General features: G+C 41.5%; 1 protein-coding gene and 1 pseudogene across 2 annotated transcripts; both read left to right on the top strand.

Annotated features, from left to right (window-relative positions):
- Nucleotides 1–12,910: 12,910 nt before the first annotated feature.
- On the top strand, nucleotides 12,911–13,309 carry LOC307247660 (histone H3.2-like; annotated as a pseudogene). The gene has a single exon. The product of its transcript is annotated as a histone H3.2-like (transcript).
- A 425-nt stretch (nucleotides 13,310–13,734) lies between these two features.
- On the top strand, nucleotides 13,735–14,064 carry LOC307247659 (histone H2B 1/2-like; the record flags this gene model as incomplete). Its single annotated transcript, XM_080024691.1, has 1 exon — nucleotides 13,735–14,064. The coding sequence occupies one exon, from the start codon at nucleotides 13,735–13,737 to the stop codon at nucleotides 14,062–14,064; it is 330 nt and encodes a 109-aa protein (XP_079880817.1).
- Nucleotides 14,065–25,143: the final 11,079 nt, after the last annotated feature.

The following is a 25,143-nucleotide window of genomic DNA, read 5'->3' as shown; positions in this document are numbered from 1 at the left end:
CATACAATAAACGTGTCTACAAACATTACCTTGGTGACAAACAGTGAGAAGCAAAAGGCGCATGCGCTCAACCCAGTTCGTGAGGGATTGTGCAATCTGAGATGAGGCTCCGCCCCTCGCTGCCTCACCTTGCGCGTCTCCCTTCTAATTGAACAGGAAATACGCAAATGCAGCGATTTTGAGAATAAAAATGATTGAAATTATTGGAATCGTGCATAAATTACATTTATAGCGCAGCTCAGAAGAGAGATATTAATATTTGTTTTATTTTATCCTCATTGTTTTTTTCTTTTCATGATGACAGCCTCCCCTGACCGCACGTCCCTGATGTGATAGTGTGTTCATACATATTTAAACATGGTAAGTGCTGTTTGAGGGAGGAGGTGAGATTAGGAGCGTGGGCTATGTGCACATTTTATAGTCATTAAGCTTTACATTCGGCGACACATTTTGTTTTTAACATTTTGATTCAGTATTTACATTTAGATGTAATATTTCACATTTATTTTTTACATATGAACATATTGTTCACAATGACATATTTCACGTTGTTTTACATCTATTTCTGTCTCAAATGTGAGGAAATTGACCTAAATATTCAAAATATAGATCCTAGAAAAATTAAACCAAAGTGTACTTTATTTTTACGGCAACCCATAATATACTGCCAATCAAGCATTAATATAAACCATAAACTATTCAAAATACTCAAAAAAATCAAAACAACCATTTTCAATATTAATAGTGAAAATAAATGATTTGAGGTCATTTGATGAAGAAGAAAAAGTTTTATTAACTTTTAATTCACTAAAAACATTTTTTTGCCCCTCGCTTTCCTGTGGGTGATGGACATAGACAGACATAGAAAGAGAGAGAAAATTAGACACTTCTGACAATGAACCAGAAACAACATTTTTGGAGGAATTATTCTGGTTTTTGCACATAGACCTGGCAACCCTGGTGAAGTCTTCTTGTCAGAAGTGTCTCTTTTTCTCTCTCTCACTATGTCTCTGTCTCTGTCTGTCGATCGCCCCAGGAAAGCGAGGGGCAAAATAACTTGAAGTGTGTTAAAAATCTGCCAAAAACTGGTTTAAATGTTTCCAACCGAATCCAAATGTGCCATACATGATCTCAAATAATTTATTTTCAATATTTATATTATAACTTGCTTATGTTTCTAATTTTTTGATTGAATAACATTTTGAACTTGACACTGTATATTAATTAAACTAATAATATTGTAGTTTACCTTTCATGTGAGTGGCACAGACTGTTATGAAAAAACAGCTGTATGATTACTCAGTGTAAAGAATACACATTTGTTTTCATTCTTACAATTGTATTTTGATGTGTGGTTCATATATGTCAGAAGCTCTCCAGGTGCTTTTAACTGGCAGCATTCAAAAGCTCACTTGGGAATCAAACCTTCAAATGTACAAACCAGAGACTCTCACCCAGTGACTTACCTCTTCACGCCACTGAGTCTTAACAACATGACGTCATTCCTCGAGGCATCCGCTTTGAATTTGCTGGTTCTTGGCGCGTCCAGCCTATCACACCACACGTGAAAATCTCCCACATTAATAACGTTTGGCACAAAGAACGGTTCCAGGCTCTTAAAGAAGCCTGTCGACGCCTCCCTAGCCAACCAACTGAACTCCTTTTATGCACGGTTCGAGTCTGGCAACAGCACCGCTAGCTTGCCGGCTATTTGGAGTTACACCGCTGGGGATGAGCGCGCACTCTCAGTGTCTGTGCGCGAGGTCAGGAGGGCTTTGATGCGGGTGAACACCAGGAAAGCTGCGGGCCCAGACGGCATATCTGGGCGAGTTATGAAGACCTGTGCTAACCAGCTAGCTCCGGTGTTCACCACAATATTCAACATCTCCCTGGCTGAATCAGTGGTCCTGTCCTGCTTCAAGAGGTCCACCGTCGTTCCTGTCCCGAAGATCGCCTCTCCAACCTGCCTGAATGACTACCGTCCGGTGGCCCTCACCTCGGTGGTCATGAAGTGTTTCAAGAGGCTGATTAAGGATTACATCTGCGCCTCCCTCCCCCGCACCTTGGACCCGTTGCAGTTCGCGTTCCGGCAAAACAGATCCACGGATGACTCGGCCTCCCAGGTACTGCACACCACCCTCACGCACCTGGATGGCCAGAAGGGGGCCTATGTGAGATTGCTGTTCATCGATTATAGTTCAGCTTTCAATACCATAGTCCCCACCAGACTGGCTGTCAAGCTGATGGAGCTTGGACTGAATGCTCCGCTGTGCGCCTGGATCCTGGACTTCCTCACAGCCCGCCCCCAGGTGGTCAGGGTGGGGAAGTACATGTCAAGCTCCCTCACCCTGAATACAGGATCCCCCCAGGGCTGCGTCCTCAGCCCCCTACTGTACTCCCTGTACACACATGACTCTGTGGCCAGGTCCAGCTCCAACACCATCATCAAGTTTGCTGACGACACCGTGGCCGTGGGCCTGATCACCGACTGCGATGAGAAGGCCTACCGCGAGGAGGTGGCTGACCTGTCACTCTGGTGCCAGGACAACAGCCTACACCTGAACGTCAGCAAAACCAAGGAGCTGATTGTGGACTTTAGGCGTGGATCACAATCGAGGACGCACGCGCCCTTGTGGATTAATGGGACTTCTGTCGACAGGGTGAGCAGCTTCAGATATCTGGGAGTCCACATCACAGAGGACTTAACATGGACTGTACACACAGACACTCTGGTGAGAAAGGCGAGGCAGCGTCTTTACCACCTCAGGCAGCTGAGGAAATTCCGGGTCTCGTGAGGATCCTCAAGTCCTTCTACTCTGGAGCAGTGGAGAGCATCCTGACAGGCAACATCACTGCCTTGTTTGGGAACTGTACTGCTCAGGACAGGCGGGCCCTGCAGAGGGTGGTGCGTTCAGCTGAACGTACCACTGGAACTACCCTCCCCCCCTTGCAGGAGCTATACACCAGGAGGTGTAGTAGCAGAGCCCGCAGGATCATGAAGGATCCTCATCACCCCAACAACAGACTGTTTCAGCTGCTGCGGTCAGGCAAGCGCCTCCGCAGTCACGCAGCGAGAACAGAGAGACTGAGACTGAGTTTTTTCCCACAAGCCATTAGAACTGTCGATGCTGACCTCACCAGGGGTCCTCACTGAGCCATACACATAGGCTCCACTACCTACTGTACTGTATGTAGCATACTGTAGGGTTGTTCGTGATGCCGTATTGCTGCGCCGTACTGTTGTATACTGTGCTGTATTATCCCAAATACTACCTCACTTTATTCACATTCACATGCCACTTTAATTCACATGCCACTTTAATGCACATATCTGTATATACATAAGCATATTCCCTCTATCTATTCCATTTTATTTCATTTTATTTTTATTGTATTTTATTTTATTCTATATATTTTTATTTTATTCTATTAGTATTCAACTTACTGTATTATGTTTTAGGAGTCAATTAGTCGGTCTGTTAGAAAGAATTTTTTTTTTTTTTTCCTAGGACATATTGTGTGTTATCACCGGGTGTGTTGCATTACATTTCACTGCATATATGTATGAAAGTATGTATATGTATGTGACAAAAAAATATCTTGAATCTTGAATCTCTTGAATCTTAAATTATATATTTAGTGAAATTAAATGCATCTGTGGAATAATGCCTTATATTTTATATTGTGAAGTTGTCTTATACATTTGTGTGGTTCATATAATTAAGTCATGTCTTAGTAAAATTGTAGATGGATCGGGATCATATACTTTGGTTTTCCATCTGACCTTTTCTTATTTGTTAAAAAATCATCACACTGGAAACAAATAACTCAGTTCTGCAAGATTGAACTTTCAAACCTAATAAAACTAACTAAATAATGTGAGTAAGTATTGTGAGTTATTTTAAATGAAGTTGCAAAATACCTAAGGAAAAGGAATAGTAACTTATTGAAAAGAGGTAGACCTGCATTTTGTCTGTAATATTATCATAATAATTTTACATTGTTTATTTTTCAGATATTATTGAATTAAATTTTCCAGCAGAAAGACTAAAGCATGTTTGTATGACTTGTAGCGTAGGGCCAGTGTGGCCTCCTCTACGTCCACTGTGAAGCTTTAACACCACGGGCTGAAGCACAGGGAGTCATTACAGCTTGTTCGGCGTTTGAAGTGTATCTCAGGTCTGATCTACGAGGAGACCCGCGGTGTTCTCAAGGTGTTCCTGGAGAACGTAATCCGTGATGCCGTCACCAACACCGAGCACGCCAAGAGAAAGACCGTCACCGCCATGGATGTGGTCTATGCTCTGAAGAGGCAGGGACGCACCCTGTACAGTGTCGGCGGTTAAACTGCAACAGCTCCACTTAACAAAGGCCCTTTTCAGGGCCCCACCTCCACTGTGAAGAGCCTCCTTCTTTAAGCTTTGTGTGGGACGAGGCACATACTCAACACAAATACGACATGCTAAACGACCAGAACAACATACCACCATCTGCTGTATGGCAATTAATTACACTTTACTATAAATACACTATCGTTTTATAACGTCGTCTGATCACAATACTTTAATTGATTGGCGGTAGAATCTGCAAGTGACACTGGGCATGCTCCAGTTGCTTTCGAGGACTAGAACACAGAGACTGAGGTTTGAAAATAAGAATCTGTAAATTTACCTTTATCTGATTATTAAAAAGACTTATATTGTGCCTAATGCAGTGAATGGTTATAATATGAGAGCAATTTGAATAACATGCTCCTTTTTGATTGAAAAAGAGAATGAGAAACAAGATTTAGGATTCAAGAGGTAAGATGGGACATTATAAAAGATCTTTTTTTTTTATGTCTTACTACTTAACTACAAAAAAGAATTGTCCTTTATACTAGTACGGGGATCATGTCGCCCACCTGGTCACAATGCATAGGTCACAGTTCAGCACTTGTCCGACGTAAATCTACACAATTCTTCCTCTAGCCAGGCTGGATGCATCAACACATTTTCTCTCCCATAGGGCCTCTGAATAGACACGTTATTTTTGTTCTCCGTATGACATGGAAGCAATAAATTAAAAGTAACATACGTTAGTAATTATACCATACAATCACTATACAATGGGCTCTGATTCTTGAGAACCCAGGGCCCTCATTCAGACACCTCATGATCCCCCCTTCGAGACTATACAAAGTCTCGACAGAGAGAAGAGTAATTGAACTTATGATGTTAATTGGCTTAATATAAATCACTTAATAACAAACAAAATTGATTATAAAATACCCTTCTGACCATGCTTAGTCGCAGCAATACAGAAAATTTGTGGAGTGTGAGAGCGAAAAACCCATCAGGCAGCTTCCTTTCTTAGTGCATCCAGCAAATAATCAAGACAGGAAAATGCTCTCACGGTCCCTCTGCCCTAAGCAACCACCTAAGGTACTCCAAATCAATTAACAGAAAAAGCCGAAGGGTTTAGAAAACTGTATAGGATGTTACATATTAGTGCGTACATTTAGAACCTCAGAAAAAAATCAAAAATTTGTCATTCATTTTCCTCCTCCATTTTGGAGTGCCCATGTTTGAGTGTTCAAATCCATCAGGCTGTTAGGATCTCTGGACACAGCCATCCTCTGACTGGTCCTGAAAGAAAGAATCACCAGCCAGTATCTTGCACAAACATCAAATACAGTATAATAATTTCCCTTTTGCATTATACTTTAACATTAATCCAATATATGATTAACCAATTCAGATCTGTGTGTTGACAAATTTTAACAATGGGATTTTTTCAGCACACCATTCATTTTTTCACAAATAACTTGACTTTCTGGATGATAAACAGCTCCTAAATGTTGTTTAATTCCCATTTTTCTGAATTAATTTTACTGTTCTATCCACAAACTCTTTCCCATTATCTGAGGATATGCGATCTGGAAGTCCCCACCTGCTTATGACCTTACGACACAAGATCTTGGCTTGGCAACTGACTGAGCATCTTTACGCTTGGTTGGACATGCCTCAGGCCACCGTGAAAATCTATCCACGACGAATAACATGTATCTTTTACCTCCTATTGATCTTATTCATGTCAACAAAATCCACAACCAACTCACGCATAGGACCTGTCTGAGTTGGAATGTGACCAGGTGGACTCATCACACCCCTCCGAACATTGTTTTGACATAATGAATTTGCTCAAGTAAATACGGTGCCCAAAAACCATACACTTTTGGGATTTTTCTCCTTACCTCTCCCCTTGCAACATGGGATAACCCATGTGCTTCCTGAATCATCAGACCTAGTAGGTTGGGGGGTGCTACCATCAGTCCTTCATGATTCCTCCACAGACCAGCAGAATCTTGTGTGGCCCCTCGGTCCAACCATAATTGTTTATCTATGGCTGACGCCTCTTCTTGCATCGCAATCACATCTCTGAGCGTGATTTTATCTTCCAGGTCCACTTCATGGGTGACCCCAAGAACCTTGCCTACTTTATTTGCTCCTGTTACTGCTTTTGCAGTCTCATCAGCCGCTTTGTTATCTTGTGTGACCCTTGACGTGTCCATTTTGTGTGCTGCACACATAGCTTCAGCTATTTCCTTTGGTTTCATCATTGCATGCAACAATTTCCTTATCTGGGCATGCTGATGTATCGGAGAACCATCGTTTTTTTTAAATCCTCAATTTTTCCACACTGATACGAATAAATGACACACATTAATTGCATATGCACACTCTGTATATATTTTCACTCGCTTGCCTTCGGCCAATAGAGAAGCTACAGTCAGGCCCACAAGCTCAGCAAGCTGTGCAGAAGCAGGTTGTGGTATTACTTCTGCTTTCTCAACAACAAATTCAGTTCCCTGGGCTTTGACTACTGCATAACCAGCACTCAATGTGTCTCCTATTCGATAGCAGGACCTATCAGTCCAATACTCCACATCTGACACATGCAGTGGGAAAGCTTGCAAGTCTGATCTGAGCTTTGCATATCTCTCTACTTCCTGAACACAATCATGTGGCTCTCCATCCTCTGGTGTTGGTAAATTCTCAGCTGGATTTACCATGACACACCATACTAAGGTGACATCTTCCTGCTCTAAGTGCCTGTGATAGTCTCTTAGCCTAGACATAGTCAATGTACATTTACCGAAACTCAAAAGATTTCTGAGACTTTGATGGGTAAGAATTGTCATTGGGTAACCCATAGTTACTGAGGATGCTTTATCATGCATTAGATAAACTCCCACCATTGCTCTGTAGCACCGTGGTAGCCCCAATTATACTTCTGAATAGGCAGTAGAATAATACGAAACAGGTTGAGGGCTTGTCCCTGTACTTGTGGGCTGACAAAGAACTGCACATGCATATTTTCCCCCAGTGGACGTAGCCACATACAGCAAAAAGTTTGGAGAGTCGTCTGGCCGCGCTAGCACTAGAGCTTCTTGTAGCCTTTGTTTCATCGTTTCAAATGCCATAAGACCTTCCTGCGTCCAGGTGAGGTTGCAATGGAGTTGAGCATTCCTTGTCTCTTTTATCATGGCTCTCAAAGGCCTTGTTAAGCAGGCATAATCTTCTACTGTCAGTCTACTAGCTGAAGAACATTCTGCAATAAAAAAGAAACGTCATCATCTCTCTGACTGTTCTAGGCTTTGGTGTCTTTCGAAAGGCTTCCAAGTGACTCTCAGAGATTCGTCTGTGTCCAGGGGTTATTGTTTGACCCAAATAAATTACTTTTTCTTGATAATACTGTAGCTTCTTCTGAGAAGCCTTGTGTCCTTTGTCTGCCAATAGCTGTAACAGTTTGATTGAGTCCTCATTGCACGTTTCCTTATCTGGTGAACAGATAACGACGTCGTCCACATACTGACAGTACTTTTCAAGATCTGATCAATCCCAGCCAAGTCATCCTGCAACACTTTATTGAGGGGGGAGGGGCTCAACACAGCCCCTCTTGTCAAGAGGAGTTAACTAAGTTCCATTCTCTATGAAGCACCACCCCTTGCTCCGCCTCTTAAATTTAGCAAAGGCTTCCAGTATGGACTGGTTGTCAGCGAGTGAACATCCTGTTTTGGCTCCCGTAGGAACAGCCAAGCTCACTGCCTCATAAATCATAGCTGTTTTTCTCACCCAGCAGCTGAAACACAAAAGCTCTTTTCTTGCATCAAAAACCAGCATCTCCCTTCACCCCAACAAGACTATGTGCTCTTTGAACCAGACAGGACTCACAGAAATCATCGCCCCACATCCCAAACATAAAAAGAAAAAAAATAAATAAAACACACTCTAATCAAACAATTCACAAATCCTACTTCCAATTCAGAGCAGGAGATTTTCTTTTCTTTTCTGGATGTGTACATGCATGTGTCGGCAGACTGTGTCTCTAGTCCTTCAGAAGGCTCATTTTGTTATCAAATATATAAAGTCCTGTAAAGGTTCATAGCCTTTATCAAATGTACAACCGTCCTTGCAAAAATGGCTCATATATATTTATCAAACGTCCTTAAAGAAAAAGGCTCATATATATTCATAAAACGTCCTTAAAGAAAGGCCCATAATCTTTATTATCAACTTTTCAAAGTCCGTAAACAGGCTCATATATGTTTATCACTCGAGGTGCAAGAAATTTTTCTCTTTATGTATTATTGAACTGCTCACCACATATGTATGCCTATTTAATAACACATATATTATATATATATCACTTACACATACACAAAACATTACACAAAGCTTCACACATCTCCAGATGTGGCACTTTCACACTCACACACACAAAAAGAAAAAAAGAAAAGATATGTCTGTCCAACAACACATCTGATCCTCCAAAGACTTCAACAGCGCTTAGCTTTATGTTTTGACTTCGGCCAACTTCCACGCAGCATTTACACATGTACACATGTCTTTCTGTTTAAGGAGATACGGGCCGTCTTCGTTAATCTTGCATGGTTATTCAAAGAACTTTTGGCTACTAGTTCTGCCATTCTACAATTACTTTTTACTTCAACTTTCTCCACATGTTTTAAGCCTTTAACGTTTACTTTTAACTTCAACTTTTATTTCTCTCGTCTCTATTCTCTATTTCAACTTAATTCTCTTTTTCTTCGTTTATTATTCTCTTATCTCCCTTATTTACATCTTTTACAACTTAATAAACCCCAATTTAGACGGAAACTCCCTTCGCACATCAATACATTATCTCTCATCTCCGCACAATCTGCTCTGCTCTTAGTGCAGCCTATCTGCACTAAACACAACCGCTTCCGACCACATACTGTAACAGCTCGTATTGTAAGTAAAAACTCACCCTTGAGACATTAAGTGGTATTTTCTGAAGCGGAGCGGCAGTGGCAGATGAGGCCCAACACATCCTGGTTCTTGACGCCACTTTGTAGTTTCTGGATGATTTTGATGTGTTGATGAAGAAGGAGTGACCACTGATGCTGACTTGATTCAAATAATAGTTTTATTACACAAATCAGCATCAAACCAGACTTGCCTAGGACGTCCAGGAGAGAACAAAGCCGGAAGTATTCTCTCGGGGAAGAAGTAAAAGACTTGTCCTTTATACTAGTACGGGGATCATGTAGCCCATCTGCTCACAATGCATAAGTCACAGTTCAGCACTGGTCCGACGTAAATCGGACACTCCACTTGATTGATCAAAAATAAACCTAACCCACCCACACATACACACACACACACACACACACAGGCACACACACTTCGGACTTTTACCCCTGAAAGATAGTGGACTTTCAAAATGCTTTATCAAAAAGCATGTCCTATACTTCTGTCTTGAAAGAATTAAAGATGATATACCTAAAATCTTTTCCTTGCGATATTGGTTTCTTCTAACTCTGAAGGTCATTCGAAGGTTTTCAGATGTTGGTTTTAATTGTACAAGGGTCGGATCAGAGAGGTGCTAAGGAGCAGCTCTCTGAGTGGATATATATATATACAGTGGGGCAAAAAAGTATTTAGTCAGCCACCAATTGTGCAAGTTCTCTCACTTAAAAAGATGAGAGAGGCCTGTTATTTTCATCAGAGGTATACCTCAACTATGAGAGACAAAATGAGAAAAAAAATCCAGAAAATCACATTGTCTGATTTTTTTAAAGAATTTAGTTGCAAATTATGGTGGAAAATAAGTATTTGGTGAATAACAAAAGTTCATCTCAATACTTTGTTATATACTCTTTGTTTGCAATGACAGAGGTCAAATGTTTTCTGTAAGTCTTCACAAGGTTTTCATACACTGTTGCTGGTATTTTGGCCCATTCCTCCATGCAGATCTCCTCTAGAGCGGTGATGTTTTGGGGCTGGGCAACACGGACTTTCAACTCCCTCCAAGGCTTTTCTATGGGTTTGAGATCTGGAGACTGCTAGGCCACTCCAGGACCTTGAAATGCTTCTTACGAAGCCACTCCTTCGTTGCCCAGGCGGTGTGTTTGGGATCATTGTCATGCTGAAAGACCCAGCCACGTTTCATCTTCAATGCCCTTGCTGATGGAAGGAGGTAATCTCACAATACATGGCCCCATTCATTCTTTCCTTCACACGGATCAGTCGTCCTGGTCCCTTTGCAGAAAAACCGCCCCAAAGCATGATGTTTCCACCCCTATGCTTCACAGTAGGTATGGTGTTCTTTGGATGCAACTCAGCTTTCTTTATCCTCCAAACACGAGAAGTTGAGTTTTTACCAAAAAGTTCTATTTTGGTTTCATCTGACCATATGACATTCTCCCAATCCTCCTCTGGATCATCCAAATGCTCTCTAGCAAACTTCAGACGGGCCTGGACATGTACTGGTTTAATCAGGGGGACACGTCTGGCACTGCAGGATTTGAGTCCCTGGCGGCGTAGTGTGTTACTGATGGTAGCCTTTGTTACTTTGGTCCCAGCGCTCTGCAGGTCATTCACTAGGTCCCCCCGTGTGGTTCTGGGATGTTTGCTCACCATTCTTGTGATCATTTTGACCCCACGGGGTGAGATCTTGCGTGGAGCCCCTGATCGAGGGAGATTATCAGTGGTCTTGTATGTCTTCCATTTTCTAATAATTGCTCCCACAGTTGATTTCTTCACAACAAGCTGCTTACCTATGCAGATTCAGTTTTCCCAGCCTGGTGCAGGTCTACAATTTTGTTTCTGGTGTCCTTTGACAGCTCTTTGGTCTTGGCCATAGCTACATTCACAAAAATGGGGTCAAAAACCTTCAAGTCAGAACATCAATGCACTTTTCATCAGAAACTGATTGACACAAAATCACTTTTTTCTCTACCCATTGCATTAATAACGGAGTGGGTAATATGGGAATGGAGAGCTGCTGAAGACGTGCCCCGGCCCGTGCATTGCCTTTAGCATCCTATTTCAACTGTCCAGTCGTCAGACGAAGCGGAGGACGTCATCGTCATCATCAAAACCTGTTATGTAATTAAACTTTTGTGTCATTACAAGAATTTCCATTGGTGTGGTTTGCGTCAACTTTCGTTTTTGGCCATCAGACTCCAGCAAAGTTGAGGTCGACATCTGAACCTGCAATCTTGAGCATATCCTGAACAGGGGTTAGATCATTAAAATCCTCCTGATTGGGTTTCATCATAAATTCATAATTTGCATTTGTACTGTCATTGTTTGTTTTCATCATTCAATTGTTGTCATCATTAAGAACTTGTGTGTACAGCATAGTTTTAGTCATGGCGTTCTCTATGAGTCTTTGAGACAACCCTCCAATGCATGGAATACAACAACAACCACACGTAGCTATAATTGCAATAATTACTGCTAATGATATAAGGATTGATTGTAACATGCCACTCCATTTACCAAACATGCTCTCTAGACATTTGGTGAATAGATTATCTATCCCTGCATTTTCGGTCATCTCCTCAGACAAGGCTGTCAGTCCAACAAATGCTTTGGTCACTCTGCCGTCAGGAGCAGTGTTGTTTGGGATGAAAGTACAACATACGTCGCCAAACATCTTACAAATACCACCATCTTAAGCGAGCAACATATCCAATGCCATTCGAATTTGCTACGTCATCAAACTACTTTTATCCAATTGCTCTGCCAGACCCCTTATCCCATCCCGTGTACTGCTGAGGCAGCTAATCCCAAAGCAGCCCAAAGCAGCCCAAAGCCCAAAGTCCAAAGCCCAAAGCCCAAAGCAGCAAGGAAGACAGCTCCAAAGAAGAAATAAATTCATTCCGTCCCGTTGGACCCACAAAGGCTCTTTTCAGAGCCTTCCACACCCTCATAGAGAGCACGTCTTCGACAACTATCGATGGAAAAATTGGCATTTTAGAAACAATAATAATAATAAATCCATATTCAAAAGAAAATAACACTCATTGGTGGCTCAACACTGACGTGGAGCCTGTAGAGAGAATCATCAAAATAATTATAATATAATAATACTTGACAGTTTTTACTCATAATGAACATATTCCACTGCTAATACATAATAATAATATCAATTATGTTCTTATATATATAGATATATATATAATAAAAAAACGTTTTTATATAATACATATTTATAAACTTTAAAATAAAAATTAAATGTTCATTCATTTAATTATTCATTTCAGTTATTTATGTTGATGTGATAGTATAAGATTTCACTTCATATATATATTTTTAAAATTACATTATATTATAATACATATTTTTCTCTACTCCATGACACATATTTAGCATATAAATATATCATCAGTGTTTATTGAAAATAACTCCATGAACTAATAAAAAACGTCAACCATTCAAAATGTTTTGGCGGAACTTTCATGAATCATGGTCACGTGACAACCGCCATGGACCAATCAGCACACAGCACGAGCGCAGAAGGGACTATATATGTATCTGAGCTCCACCGCTGCGATTCATTCTTGTTCCTAAACCAGTTGAGAGTAGCCTGAGCGATGGCCAGAACCAAGCGGACCGCCCGTAAATCCACCGGGGGGGAAGGCTCCCAGGAAGCAACTTGCAACCAAAGCTGCCCGTAATAGCGCCAAGCGAGTCAAGAAGCCTCACCGTTACAGGCCCAGTACCGTGGCTCTCAGAGAGATCCGTCGTTATCAGAAATCCACCGAGCTGCTCATCCGCAAGCTGCCCTTCCAGCGCCTGGTCAGAGAGATCGCTCAGGACTTCAAGACCGACCTGCGCTTCCAGAGCTCCGCTGTCATGGCTCTTCAGGAGGCCAGCGAGGCTTACCTGGTCGGCCTATTCGAGGACACCAGCCTGTGCGCCATCCACGCCAAGAGTCACTCGTGCCCAAGGACATCCAGCTGGCCCGCCGCATCCGGGGAGAGTGCGCCTAGACACACGCGCCGCACTTCAACACAAACGCCTCTTTTAAGGGCCACCACACAGTCTTCAAAGATATGAATTCATTATAAAGGTGACACAAAGGTGGTCGATCCGATAATGGTTGCACATTGTTTGCACAATCCCACGTTGTGCTTGTCGGTATGTCATGTTCAATAGCGTAAAACGATGTGAATTTTTTGAATAAAAAATATTAATACAATTTAGTGATATTGTGTTTATATAAACTCTTAATTTACCAAAATTTGTTTTCAAACCTCAAACACCGTGTTCTTGTCCTCGGCATTCCCGGTGTCACTTGCAAACTCTACCCAATCACTTTGAGGGGTCACAGAGCCTCATTTACATCAGGATTCTATAAAGGAAACAGCACCACTAGAAACTGGTCATTAGTGCCTTGTCTCCTTGTACCTTCATAATGCCAGAACCCGCCAAGTCAGCGCCCAAGAAGGGCTCCAAGAAAGCCCTATCCAAGACCGCCAGCAAGTACGGCAAGAAGCGCAGAAAGACCAGGAAGGAGAGCTACGTCATCTATGTGTACAAGGTCCTGAAGCAGGTCCACCCGGATACTATGTTCTTTAAGCGCATCGCTGGTGAGGCCTGTCGCCTGGCCCACTACAACAAGCGCTCCAGCATCACTTTCAGGGAGATCCAGACCGCCGTCCACCTGCTGCTCCCCTTAGAGCTGGCCAAGCACGCCGTGTCTGAGGGCACCAAGGCTGTTACCAAGTACACCTGCTCCAAGTAATCCGAGTGCTCACCCTGAAACCAAAGGTCCTTTTCAGGACCACCCACGCTTTCTCACAAAGGCTTTTCAATTTCTCAAAAGTCACATGATACAAGTGCATTATTCATTCTTGTATGTTTATAAATATATTATGAACACACCAGTAAAGATTACATTTCATACAATGATTACTCTAGATTTTGTTATATTAATTCATAAATATTAATTATCAGCTATTAAATATAAGTTTATACCTGTATTGTTCAACCAACATGGATTCCTATATATCTATAGGAATATATATATATTTAGTGGCACGGTGGCGCAGTGCATTGCACTGCTGCCTCACAGCAAGAAGCTCCTGGGTTCAATTCCCACCTGGGGCGCTGTTGGCCTTGTGCTCTGGTGGGTTATCTCCCAAATGGGAGCCTTTCTGTGTGGAGTTTGCATGTTCTCCCCGTGCTCACATGGGGTTTCCTCCACCTCACGTCAGTAAGGACCCAAAAACATGCACCCATCATTGTCTGACCAGCAATGGACATTTATCACCTGGTCCCCGGGCGTGTCCACATATGCTGCCCACTGCTCCTGGCTGTGCCCCCAGAGGAAGGACAAGCCAGGATGGGTCAAAAGCAGAGAATCCATTTCACCGGCCAGCATGTGTGTGTTGCGTGATAAATAAAGACTGTTTCTTCTTAATCTCTGCATATGTTTATTTGGTTTTCAATTTATGGGAAACATAAACAAAACAAATACGGCGCATATACAAGAAATACTCCACTTATCTATATCCATGTTTGACATTGAATAGAATCGATTCATAGGAAGCAAAGCATAAATATAAAGCTGCAGCTTCATCTAATACGGAATTCATAAGTCATCCATGTTTGACATTAAATAATAGAATACTAAATCAATTCAGAGCATAGCTCTGAGCTCGGTGCGGGTGACGGCATCACGGATCACGTTCTCCAAGAACACCTTGAGAACACCGTGGGTCTCCTCGTAGATCAGACCTGAGATACGCTTCACACCGCCACGGCGAGCCAGACGGCGGATAGCGGGCTTGGTGATTCCCTGGATGTTATCGCGGAGAACTTTGCGGTGGCGCTTGGCGCCTCCTTCCCCGAGTCCCTTGCCTCCTTTGCCACGACCGCTCATGTTCGCAGGACGAGTAGAACAAGCTGTAATGACTCCCTGTGCTTCAGTCCTGGTGTTAAAGCTTCGCAGCGGACGTAGAGGAGGCCACACTGGCCCTACGCTGCAAGTCATACAAACATGCTTTAGTCTTTCTGTTGGAAAATTTATTTCAATAATATCTCAAAAATAAACAGTGTATAAAAATGATAATATTGCAGACAAAATGCAGTTCTACCTCTTTTCAATAAGTTACTATTCTTTTTCCAAAGGTATTTTGCCACTTCATTTAAAAATAACTCACAATACAATTTGCATTTTCACTGTGTTCTTTGTTCCAATTGAAGTGGATTCATTTTACATTTCATTAGCACCATTTCTATCTTGCAGAACTGAGTTATTCCTATCCAGTGTGATGTTTTTTAACAAATCAGATAAGGTCAGATGGAAAATCAAAGTAACTGATCCTGATCCATCTACAATTTTACTAAAACATAACTTAGTTATATGAACCATACAAATGTTTACTACAAGTTCACAATATTTCGCACACCTCCTGCTCTGGATCATCGTAGCTCCTTTCTTAATTGTTAGACTGAAGGCAGAGTATGCCCTCCTTCAGTTTCAGGGACCCCAGTTGGGCCGTCTTCCGAGGAGCTCCCAGGTGGTGGTCAGCTTCTTCTCTCCCTTCCACTGGTACTAGATCGTCGCCGTCTGTCTGGCCCTGGGGACCGACTGTGACACCCCGGCCTGCGTTAGTACGGGACGATTCATCAAATGTAGTACGATAATGAATGTAGCTGACTGACCGCTGAGTCTCGAGTCCTAAGGGGACTTGTAATAGGATAAGAATGCTTGTGTCGACTCGTCGTAAGAAAATTAAAACATACTGCCTCCCAGGTGCAATATTCAATGAGATCAATCACAAAAAAAACGCAATTATATCGGCAAATCCGACAGCAACTCAAGTCACTGCGCATGTAGTTTCTTTGATATTCACAGAGAACAATCACAACTGCTAAAGAAGGATTCCACTGAACTCTTAGACGCACTAGACAAATTAGAAATTAAATCATTCATCCGTGGACTTAATTGCAATTTGTATTTAACTGACAAATACACTTACAAATACAATTTCTTAATGGGCAAAATTGGAATTATTGTGAGATGAAATGCATGCAAGCATATAAATGAAAAAAACATTGATTGAAGTTAGCTCTGTACCTTATATTGAGCCCCATCATTACAATTATTGTCAGATATTATAGAGTGCCCTATATAACCAGAATCATTTTGATTAGCTCTTATTTAAATGTGACTAGTTGCCTAGTTGTTGAAGAAATGCTCAGAAGTTGAGTTAATGATTATTGTGATATCACCTAGAGACATTGCTATCAGAGAACCCTGGAGTGTTTTCTTTATGATACTGCCTGTTTGCAATATCTGCAGCAAGCACATTAAGTGCCCCAGGACTTTACCATGGCTACAAAGCCAGCTACAAAAGCATTGTTCACAAAAAGCCTTGTTTGACAACCTCACATGTCATTTGATGCTCTACATCAACAAGTTGAAGGTGTATTACAGAAAGTGGGCTTTTATTTGAATGCAAGAAAATAAAAATATATACTAGCTTGGATCAAGGCCATGGACAGCTGACTGAGATTTTGCCTACAACCAATCAAACTAAAGCTGCCGTTCTGTTTTTTGAGGCAACATCAGATGTGCTTGGCTCATTGGTCTAGGTGGTGGGTGTGAGAGGTTCCATGGTGTAATGGTTAGCACTTTGGAATTCAGTGATCCGAGTTCAAATCTCGGTGGAACCTACTTCAGTTGAGTTCTACTCTTTGCTCTCCTAAAGTCCACTGACACACCTCTATGAATTCAGGTCACACATTCTAAGCACTTCAACAAGCATTGTCCTTGTTTGACAACTCATGTGTCATTCCATGCCCTGCTTTAACAAGTTGATTGTGTATTACAGAAAGTGAGCTTTTATTTGAATGCAAGAACTCCTTAATTGTGCAGAGCTTGATAAAAGTATTTGAAATCAATAAGCAATCAATGAAAACTTGCCCATTAAAATGCCTTTGGCACAAAGCTGTATGCTATTTCTTCAGAACCGGCCTGAGTTAATTTTGCATCCCTATTTTCCTTCATTCTAACCTGCATCCGAAGTAGGTCATTGTGAACCAGGACGAAATTGTTTGTTTTACAGTAACAGTGAGCCTGTCAAAATAAACTTGATTGAATCAGTGCCATCTCATGGGAAAAAAGCTATACAAGCTTGGATTATAGATATAAACCACTGACACCTGACTCTCCTGAGATTTTTCCTACAACAACCAAAGGCTGCCATTAAGGTTTTTGAGGCATGTTGGTCTAGTGGCATGATTCACGCTTTGGGTTAAAGATACGAAGATTTTGTCTTATCATGTCAACAAAATCCACAACCAACTCACGCATAGGACCTGTCGGAGTTGGAATGTGACCGGGTGGACTCATCACACCCTCCAAACATTGTTTTAAAGACAGATTGTACATCTGCTTTTGACATAATCAATTTGCTCAAGCAAATACGGTTCCCAAAAACCATACACTTTTGGGATTTTTCTCCTTACCTCCCCCCTTGCAACATGGGATAACCCATGTGCATCCTTAATCATCAGACCTAGTAGGTCGGGGGGTGCTACCATCAGTCCTTCATGATTTCTCAAACAGACCAGCAGAATCTTGTGTGGCCCCTCGGTCCAACCATAATTGTTTAACTATGGCTGACGCCTCTTCTTGCATCGCAATCAATTCTCTGAGCGTGATTTTATCTTCCAGGTCCGCTTCATGGGTGACCAGAAGAACCTTGCCTGCTTTGTTTGCTCCTGTAACTGCTTTTGCAGACTCATCAGCCGCTTTGTTATCTTGTGTGACCCTTGACGTGTCCATTTTGTGTGCTGCACACTTAGCTACAGCTATTTCCTTTGGTTTCATCATTGCATGCAACAATTTCCTAATCTGGGCATGATGATGTATCGGAGAACCATCGGTTTTCTTAAATCCTTGATTTTTCCACACTGATCCAAATAAATGACACACATTATGTGCATATGCAGAATCTGTATATATTGTCACTCGCTTGCCTTCGGCCAATAGACAAGCTACAGTCAGGACCAAAAGCTCAGCAAGCTTTGCAGAAGCAGGTTGTGGTATTACTTCTGCTATCTCAACAACAAATTAAGTTCCCTGGGCTTCGACTGCTGCGTAAACAGCACTACATGTTTCTCCTATACGAGAGCAGGACCCATCAGTCCAATACTCCACATCTGACACATGCAGTGGGAAAGCTTGCAAGTCTGATCTGAGCTTTGCATATCTCTCTACTTCCTGAACACAGTCATGTGGCTCTCCATCCTCTGGTGTTGGTAAATTCTCAGCTAGATTTACCATGACACACCATACTAAGGTGACATCTTCCTGCTCTAAGAGCCAATAATAGCCTCTTTGCCTAGACATAGTCAATGTACATTTACCGAAGTTCAAAAGATTTCAGAGACTTTGATGGGTAAGAATTGTCACTGGGTAACCCATAGTTACTGATGATGCTTTATCATACAGTAGATAAACTCCCACCATTGCTCTGTAGCACTGTTGTACCCCCAATTATACTTCTGAATAGGCAGTAGAATAATCCGAAACAGGTTGAGGGCTTGTCTCTGTACCTGTGGGCTGACAAAGAACTGCACATGCATATTTGCCTGCAGTGGACGTAGCCACATACAGCAAAAAGTTTTGAGAGTAGTCTGGCAGCGCTAACGCTAGAGCTTCTTGTAGCCTCTATCTGATCGTTTCAAATGACATAAGACCTTCCTGCGTCCAGGTGAGGTTGCAGTGGAGTTGAGCATTCCCAGTCTCTTTTATCATGGCTCTGAAAGGCCTTGTTAGGCAGGCATAATCTTCTGCCCAAGCTGAAGAATATCCTGCAATACCATTAAACATCATCTTCTCTCTGACTGTTCTAGGCTTTGGTGTCTTTCGAATAGCTTCCAAATGACTGTCAGAGATTCGTCTGTGTCCATGGGTTATTGTTTGACCGAAATAAATTACTTTTTCTTGATAATACTGTAGCTTCTTCTGAGAAGCCTTGTGTCCTTTGTCTGCCAATAGCTGTAACAGTTTGATTGAGTCCTCATGGCACGTTTCCATATCTGGTGAACAGATGACGATGTCGTCCACATACTGACAGTACTTTTCAAGATCTCATCAATCCCAGCCAAGTCATCCAGCAACACATTATTGAAAATGTGCGGGCTATGTTCTAAACCTTGGGGGAGCCTCTTGTACTTGAAGGTTTGTCCTTTGTATGTCAATCCAAACAACCCTTGACTTTCTTCGCTTAATGGAACACAGAAAAATGCTCCACACAAATCCAGCACTGTGAAGTGTGTAGCCTCTGGAGGAATTCGGGCTAGCAAGGCATGTGGATTTGATCTGGATTCTTTCAAGGCAATATAGGTGTATTGCTCTGAGGATCCAAACATATTTCCACTACACCTGCTTTTCACAGTCCTTCAATTTTTGGTTCAATCCCTTTGATTCTTTCCTCCTTTAGTGGGTATTGGTTCATCCAAGGAGGTTTGGTTCCTGGTCTCAGTTCAACTCTCACCGGTTGGGCTGACTTCACTAGTTCGATGTCAGTACTATGTGACAACAAACATTCTGGAATTTGTTGCAGCGTCTCCTTTCTCACACTGTCTGAGTCCAATTTAGCGCTGAACATTGACTCATGTGTCATCTGTATCATTTGTGGTTGTCCTTGTCCTTGAGCTGAAATCATGATTTTCATGAACTTCTGATCTTCACTTATCCAGATAGCAAGATTCTACTTTTTTGGTGAAAAAATGGCTTCCTCAGCTTCTGCCATCGTTTCTCCAATATGCTTCTGCTCAAATCCTTCAGCCACCATTAAAGTCACATGTGGCACACTTTTCTCAATGTCGTACTCTTTACCTCTACCTCTCCATGTATGTGGTTGGTCAAAAACTGGCTGTGGAAAGGAGAAAGTGAGGACCACAGGTGGTAGAACCTGAATCTGTCCTTGCTGTGGTTGAGGTGGTAATTGATTTCGTTGTGACTGGCTCTGCATAACCACAAGTTTTTTCTTTTTCTTGTTATTATTATCCACCAACTGTATTTGGTTGAGTTTTCTCAGAGTCTCCTGTTCTTGTTCCTCTTCTTTGTACTGTGGGAGCTCGTGTACATCTTTAAGGTTGTTAAGCCTTGCCCATCTCTATTATTTGTTCATCCTCATCTTTGAAGAGAAAGCTGCCCTCCTGTGTAATCACTGGGAGCTTGGGATAAACATCAGTGCACTTCACCTCCTTCTCATAAGGTGGGGGCTTCTGTACAGATGCTGTATGTGAGAAGGGTGTGGAATCTTCTCCATCAATTTTTCGGTTTCCTTTTCATTTTTCTTTATTTCTTGTCTACTTTGTTCTCTGGCTGGTGGCACGGTGGCGCAGTGCATTGCATTGCTGCCTCACAGCAAGAAGGTCCTGGGTTCGATTCCCGCCTGGGGAGCTGTTGGCACCGTGCTCCGGCGGGTTATCTCCCAAATAGGAGCTTTTCTGTGTGGAGTTTGCATGTTCTCCCCGTTTCCTCCACCTCACATCAGTAAGGACCCCCACCAAAAACATACACCCATCATCGTCTGACCAGCGATGGACATTTATCCCGTCCACATATGCTGCCCACTGCTCCTGGCTGTGCCCTCGGAGGAAGGACAACCCAGGATGGGTCAAAAGCAGGGAATCCATTTCACCGGCCACCATCAAAGCGTGTGTGTGCAGCTTCGAACCATGTCTGTCCCTCCAATACGAACAGCTGCAGAATGCCAAGTTCTGTGCGTCTCTTGCCCTTCTTTTGATTTACTTTACATGTGGACACAAGCACCTGCATTGTTTTAATCACATCCGGGTTAAGAGTTCCTTCAACTGGCCATGGTTGTTCAATGTCCGCCCAACGCTTACTCCATTTTCCTGATATTTTGGAATATCTTTAATAAGGGGAATATTCATTCGCTCTACATCAATAGGAGTGATTACTTGTGTAATTTTAGTATCCATTTTTGACATCCTAATGACCCTCTTATTTTTCTTTTATTGTAAATCGAATTGACTTATTTTAAAATTTGTTTATAAAGCACCGTGTAATCACACTCAACCAAAAACAGCTGAATTTGCAAACCACAAAGGAGACTAAATCGCTTCCCACTTGTGAAAGCCAATTCACTTGTTCACCATCTGATGCATCTGATCACACTCATTTATGTTAAATTATCAAAATTATATCAATGTTCTCTCCTAAAAAAGCCAAGAAAAACCATACTCAGATAATGAAACCAATATTCACAGCACTCGACAGTATTTAAATCAATCAGCTTTTCCACATGTGATCAATCAATCAATAATACTCCATTAATTAGGCAAATGCCTTAATTAGTCAGTCCGTTGCCAAGTCTCTCACTTAATAATTGCAAATGCCATGTATGAAAAATAACTACTACAAACCTATAGGTGAAAACAAGCTAAACACGTATATTATAACTAAATGTATAGACATATAGGTAAACGCAGGTGAGGTCTGTTGAAAGAGTTTGTGGATAAAACCGTACTGGCCTTTAACTGGTTCAACTGGATTCAGGATTCTAAAACGTTGTCATCCGCAAGCCTCAGTGTCTGTGAAGATCTGCCAGATGTCTTGTCATCTGCCCTTTGGATGATTCACTTCGGACTCATTCCATCTTCTCGGTCTTTCCCCCACCTTTCACTCAGCATAGAAAAAGAGAGGAAGAAAGAAAAAAGAAAAAGAACAACAGAAGAATTCAGTGTCTTAGGCTCACTCTAAATTCTTATACACACTGTAATACAATTCAGTGTGACATACATTATCAACTCTATTATTTCCCGTGCACTTGAAATAAAACAATGGTTACCTTTAATCATGCAATGTATTTAAAGTCCAATGAGTATATTAGTCAATCTGATATCACCTTTAATTAGTTATTTTTATTCTATTTATCTATTTAATTTTATGTTATCTTATTATTTTTTCTTCTAACTACTAAGAGAAAGGAGTAGGGGGTGGGGGCTAAACACAGCCCCTCTTGTCAAGAGGAGTTAACTAAGTTCCATTCTGTATGAAGCACCACACCTTGCGTCGCCTCTTAAATTTAGCAAAGGCTTCCAGTATGAACTGGTCGTCAGCGAGTGAACGTCCTGTTTTGGCTCCGGTAGGAACAGCCCAGCTCACTCAATCATAAATCATAGCTGTTTTTCTCACCCAGAAGCCGAAACACGAAACCTCTCTTCTTGCATCAACAACCAGCGTCTCCCTTCACCCCAACAAGGCTATGTGCTCTTTTAAGCCGACAGGACTCACAGAAATCACCGCCACACACACCCCAAGCATAAAACGAAAAAGAAAAAACCCACACACTAATCAAACAATTCACAAATCCTACTTCCAATTCAGAGCAGGAGATTCTCTTTTCTTTTCTGGATGTGTACATGCATGTGTAGGCAGACTGTGGCTCTAGTCCTTCAGAAGGCTCATTTTGTTATCAAATATATAAAGTCCTGTAAAGGTTCATATCCTTTATCAAATGTACAACCGTCCTTGGAAAAATGGCTCATATATATTTATCAAACGTCCTTAAAGAAAAAGGCTCATATATATTCATCAAAAATCCTTAAAGAAAGGCCCATAATCTTTATTGTCAACTTTACAAAGTCCGTAAACAGGCTCATATATGTTTATCACTCGAGGGGCAAGAAATTTTTCTCTTTATGTATTATTCAACTGCTCACCACATATGTATGCCTATTTAATAACACATATATTATATATATATCACTTACAAATACACAAAACTTTACACAAAGATTTTCACACATCTGTAGCTGTGGCACTTTCATACTCACACACACAAAAAGAAAAAAAAGAAAAAGATATGTCTGTCCAACAACACATCTGATCCTCCAAAGACTTCAACAGCGCTTAGCTTTATTTTTTGACGTCGACTCATTTATACTTTTCTAATTTCATCAAAATTTTCAGGTAGGTTCAGCCCTGTTTTTCCCCACTTTTCTCAAACTTTATTTTTCATCTTTTAAGCCTTTAACTTGTAATTCTTTTTACTTCACTTTTCATCTTTTTCATTTCACTTTAGGCTTTTAACTGTTATCTCTTTTTCACTTTACTTTCATCTTTTTCATCTTCATTCATATAATATTATATTTAGTCAATTCCCCTGGTCAGGGTTATTTCCTCTTTGTTTTTCCCACCTAGATTTGACTATATTATATTTTCATTCGGCCAACTTTCACGCAGCATTTAATGTACACGTCTTTCTGTTTAAGGCCGTCTTCGTTAATCTTGCATGGTTATTTAAAGAACTTTTACTTTTATTTTTTACTTCAACTTTCTCCACATCTTTAACCCTTTAATGTTTACCTTTAACTTCATCTTTATTTCTCTCGTCTCAATTCTCTATTTCAACTTAATTCTCTTTTTCTTGATTTATTATTCTCTTATCCCCCTTATTTACATCTTTTACAACTTAATAAACCCTAATTTAGGCGGAAACTCACTTTGCACATCAACACATCATCTCTCATCTATGCACAATCTGCTCTGCTCTTAGTGCTCCTATCTGCACAAAACGCACACAAAACCGCTTCAGACCACATACTGTAACAGCTCGTATTGTAAGTAAAAACTTCCCGTTGAGGCATTAAGTGGTATCTTCTGAAGCGGGGCGGCAGTGGCAGATGAGGCCCAACACATCCTGGTTCTTGACGCCACTTTGTAGTTTCTGGATGATTTTGATGTGTTGATGAAGAAGGAGTGACCACTGATGCTGACTTGATTCAAATAATAGTTTTATTACACAGCAACAAACCAGACTTGCCTAGGACGTCCAGGAGAGAACAAAGCCGGAAGTATTCTCTCGGGGAAGAAGTAAAGGACTTGTCCTTTATACTAGTACGGGGATCATGTAGCCCATCTGCTCACAATGCATAAGTCACAGTTCAGCACTGGTCCGACGTAAATATACACATTTCCTCCTCTGGCCAGGCTGGAGGCATCAACACATTTCACTCTCCCATAGGGCCTCTGAAAAGACACGTTGTTATTTTTGTTCTCCGTATGACATGGATGCAATAAATTAAAAGTAACATACGTTAGTAATTATACCATACAATCACTATACAATGGGCTCTGATTCTTGAGAACCCAGGGCCCTCATTCAGACACCTTAATGTTTACAAAAACAACCAGTGAAATAGGTGCATTGCAATGTAAATATTCAACTTATGAATGCGATATTTTGGAAGCTTTTAGCAAAGTTACACAACATTGCAAAGATAAAATCTCCAAATTCTCAGTAATGACGCACCGCGCTGTAACTTGATTGGTCCAGCGCCGGGCAGCTGCTGTTATTCGAACATGCCGCCAAAAGTAACGGACAATAAAACAATGGCATTGAATCTTAATTATTTTGTAACTCTGCTTAAACAGACACTTAATATATGAATTACGTCAATATTACAATACTATTCAACAGAATGGCTGTAATTGGTGTCAGGGAATTTTAATATTGAGTTTACAAGCGAGCTAGATTATGTGATGTTGATGTGGTGTATGACAATAACCGTAACTTGATTTATAGGAAAGTTAAGTAGGTTCACAAGATTTACTCTCTACAAAGATGTGGGTGGCTCTTAAAATAACATTTGTGTTGTATTTTGGAAGGTATCGAGCAGGTTTACTTTGACTTGGCAGCCTTCTCGGTCTTCTTTGGGAGCAGAACAGCCTGGATGTTGGGCAGGACGGCGCCCTGAAAGATGGTCACTCCACCCAGCAGCTTGTTGGGCTCCTCGTCGGCCAGCTGCAGGTGACGGGGCATGATGC

The sequence above is a fragment of the Zeus faber genome (genome assembly GCF_960531495.2).
Source record: "Zeus faber genome assembly, contig: SCAFFOLD_44, whole genome shotgun sequence".
NCBI lineage: Eukaryota > Metazoa > Chordata > Actinopteri > Zeiformes > Zeidae > Zeus > Zeus faber.
This window is presented reverse-complemented; position numbering and strand designations above follow the sequence as displayed.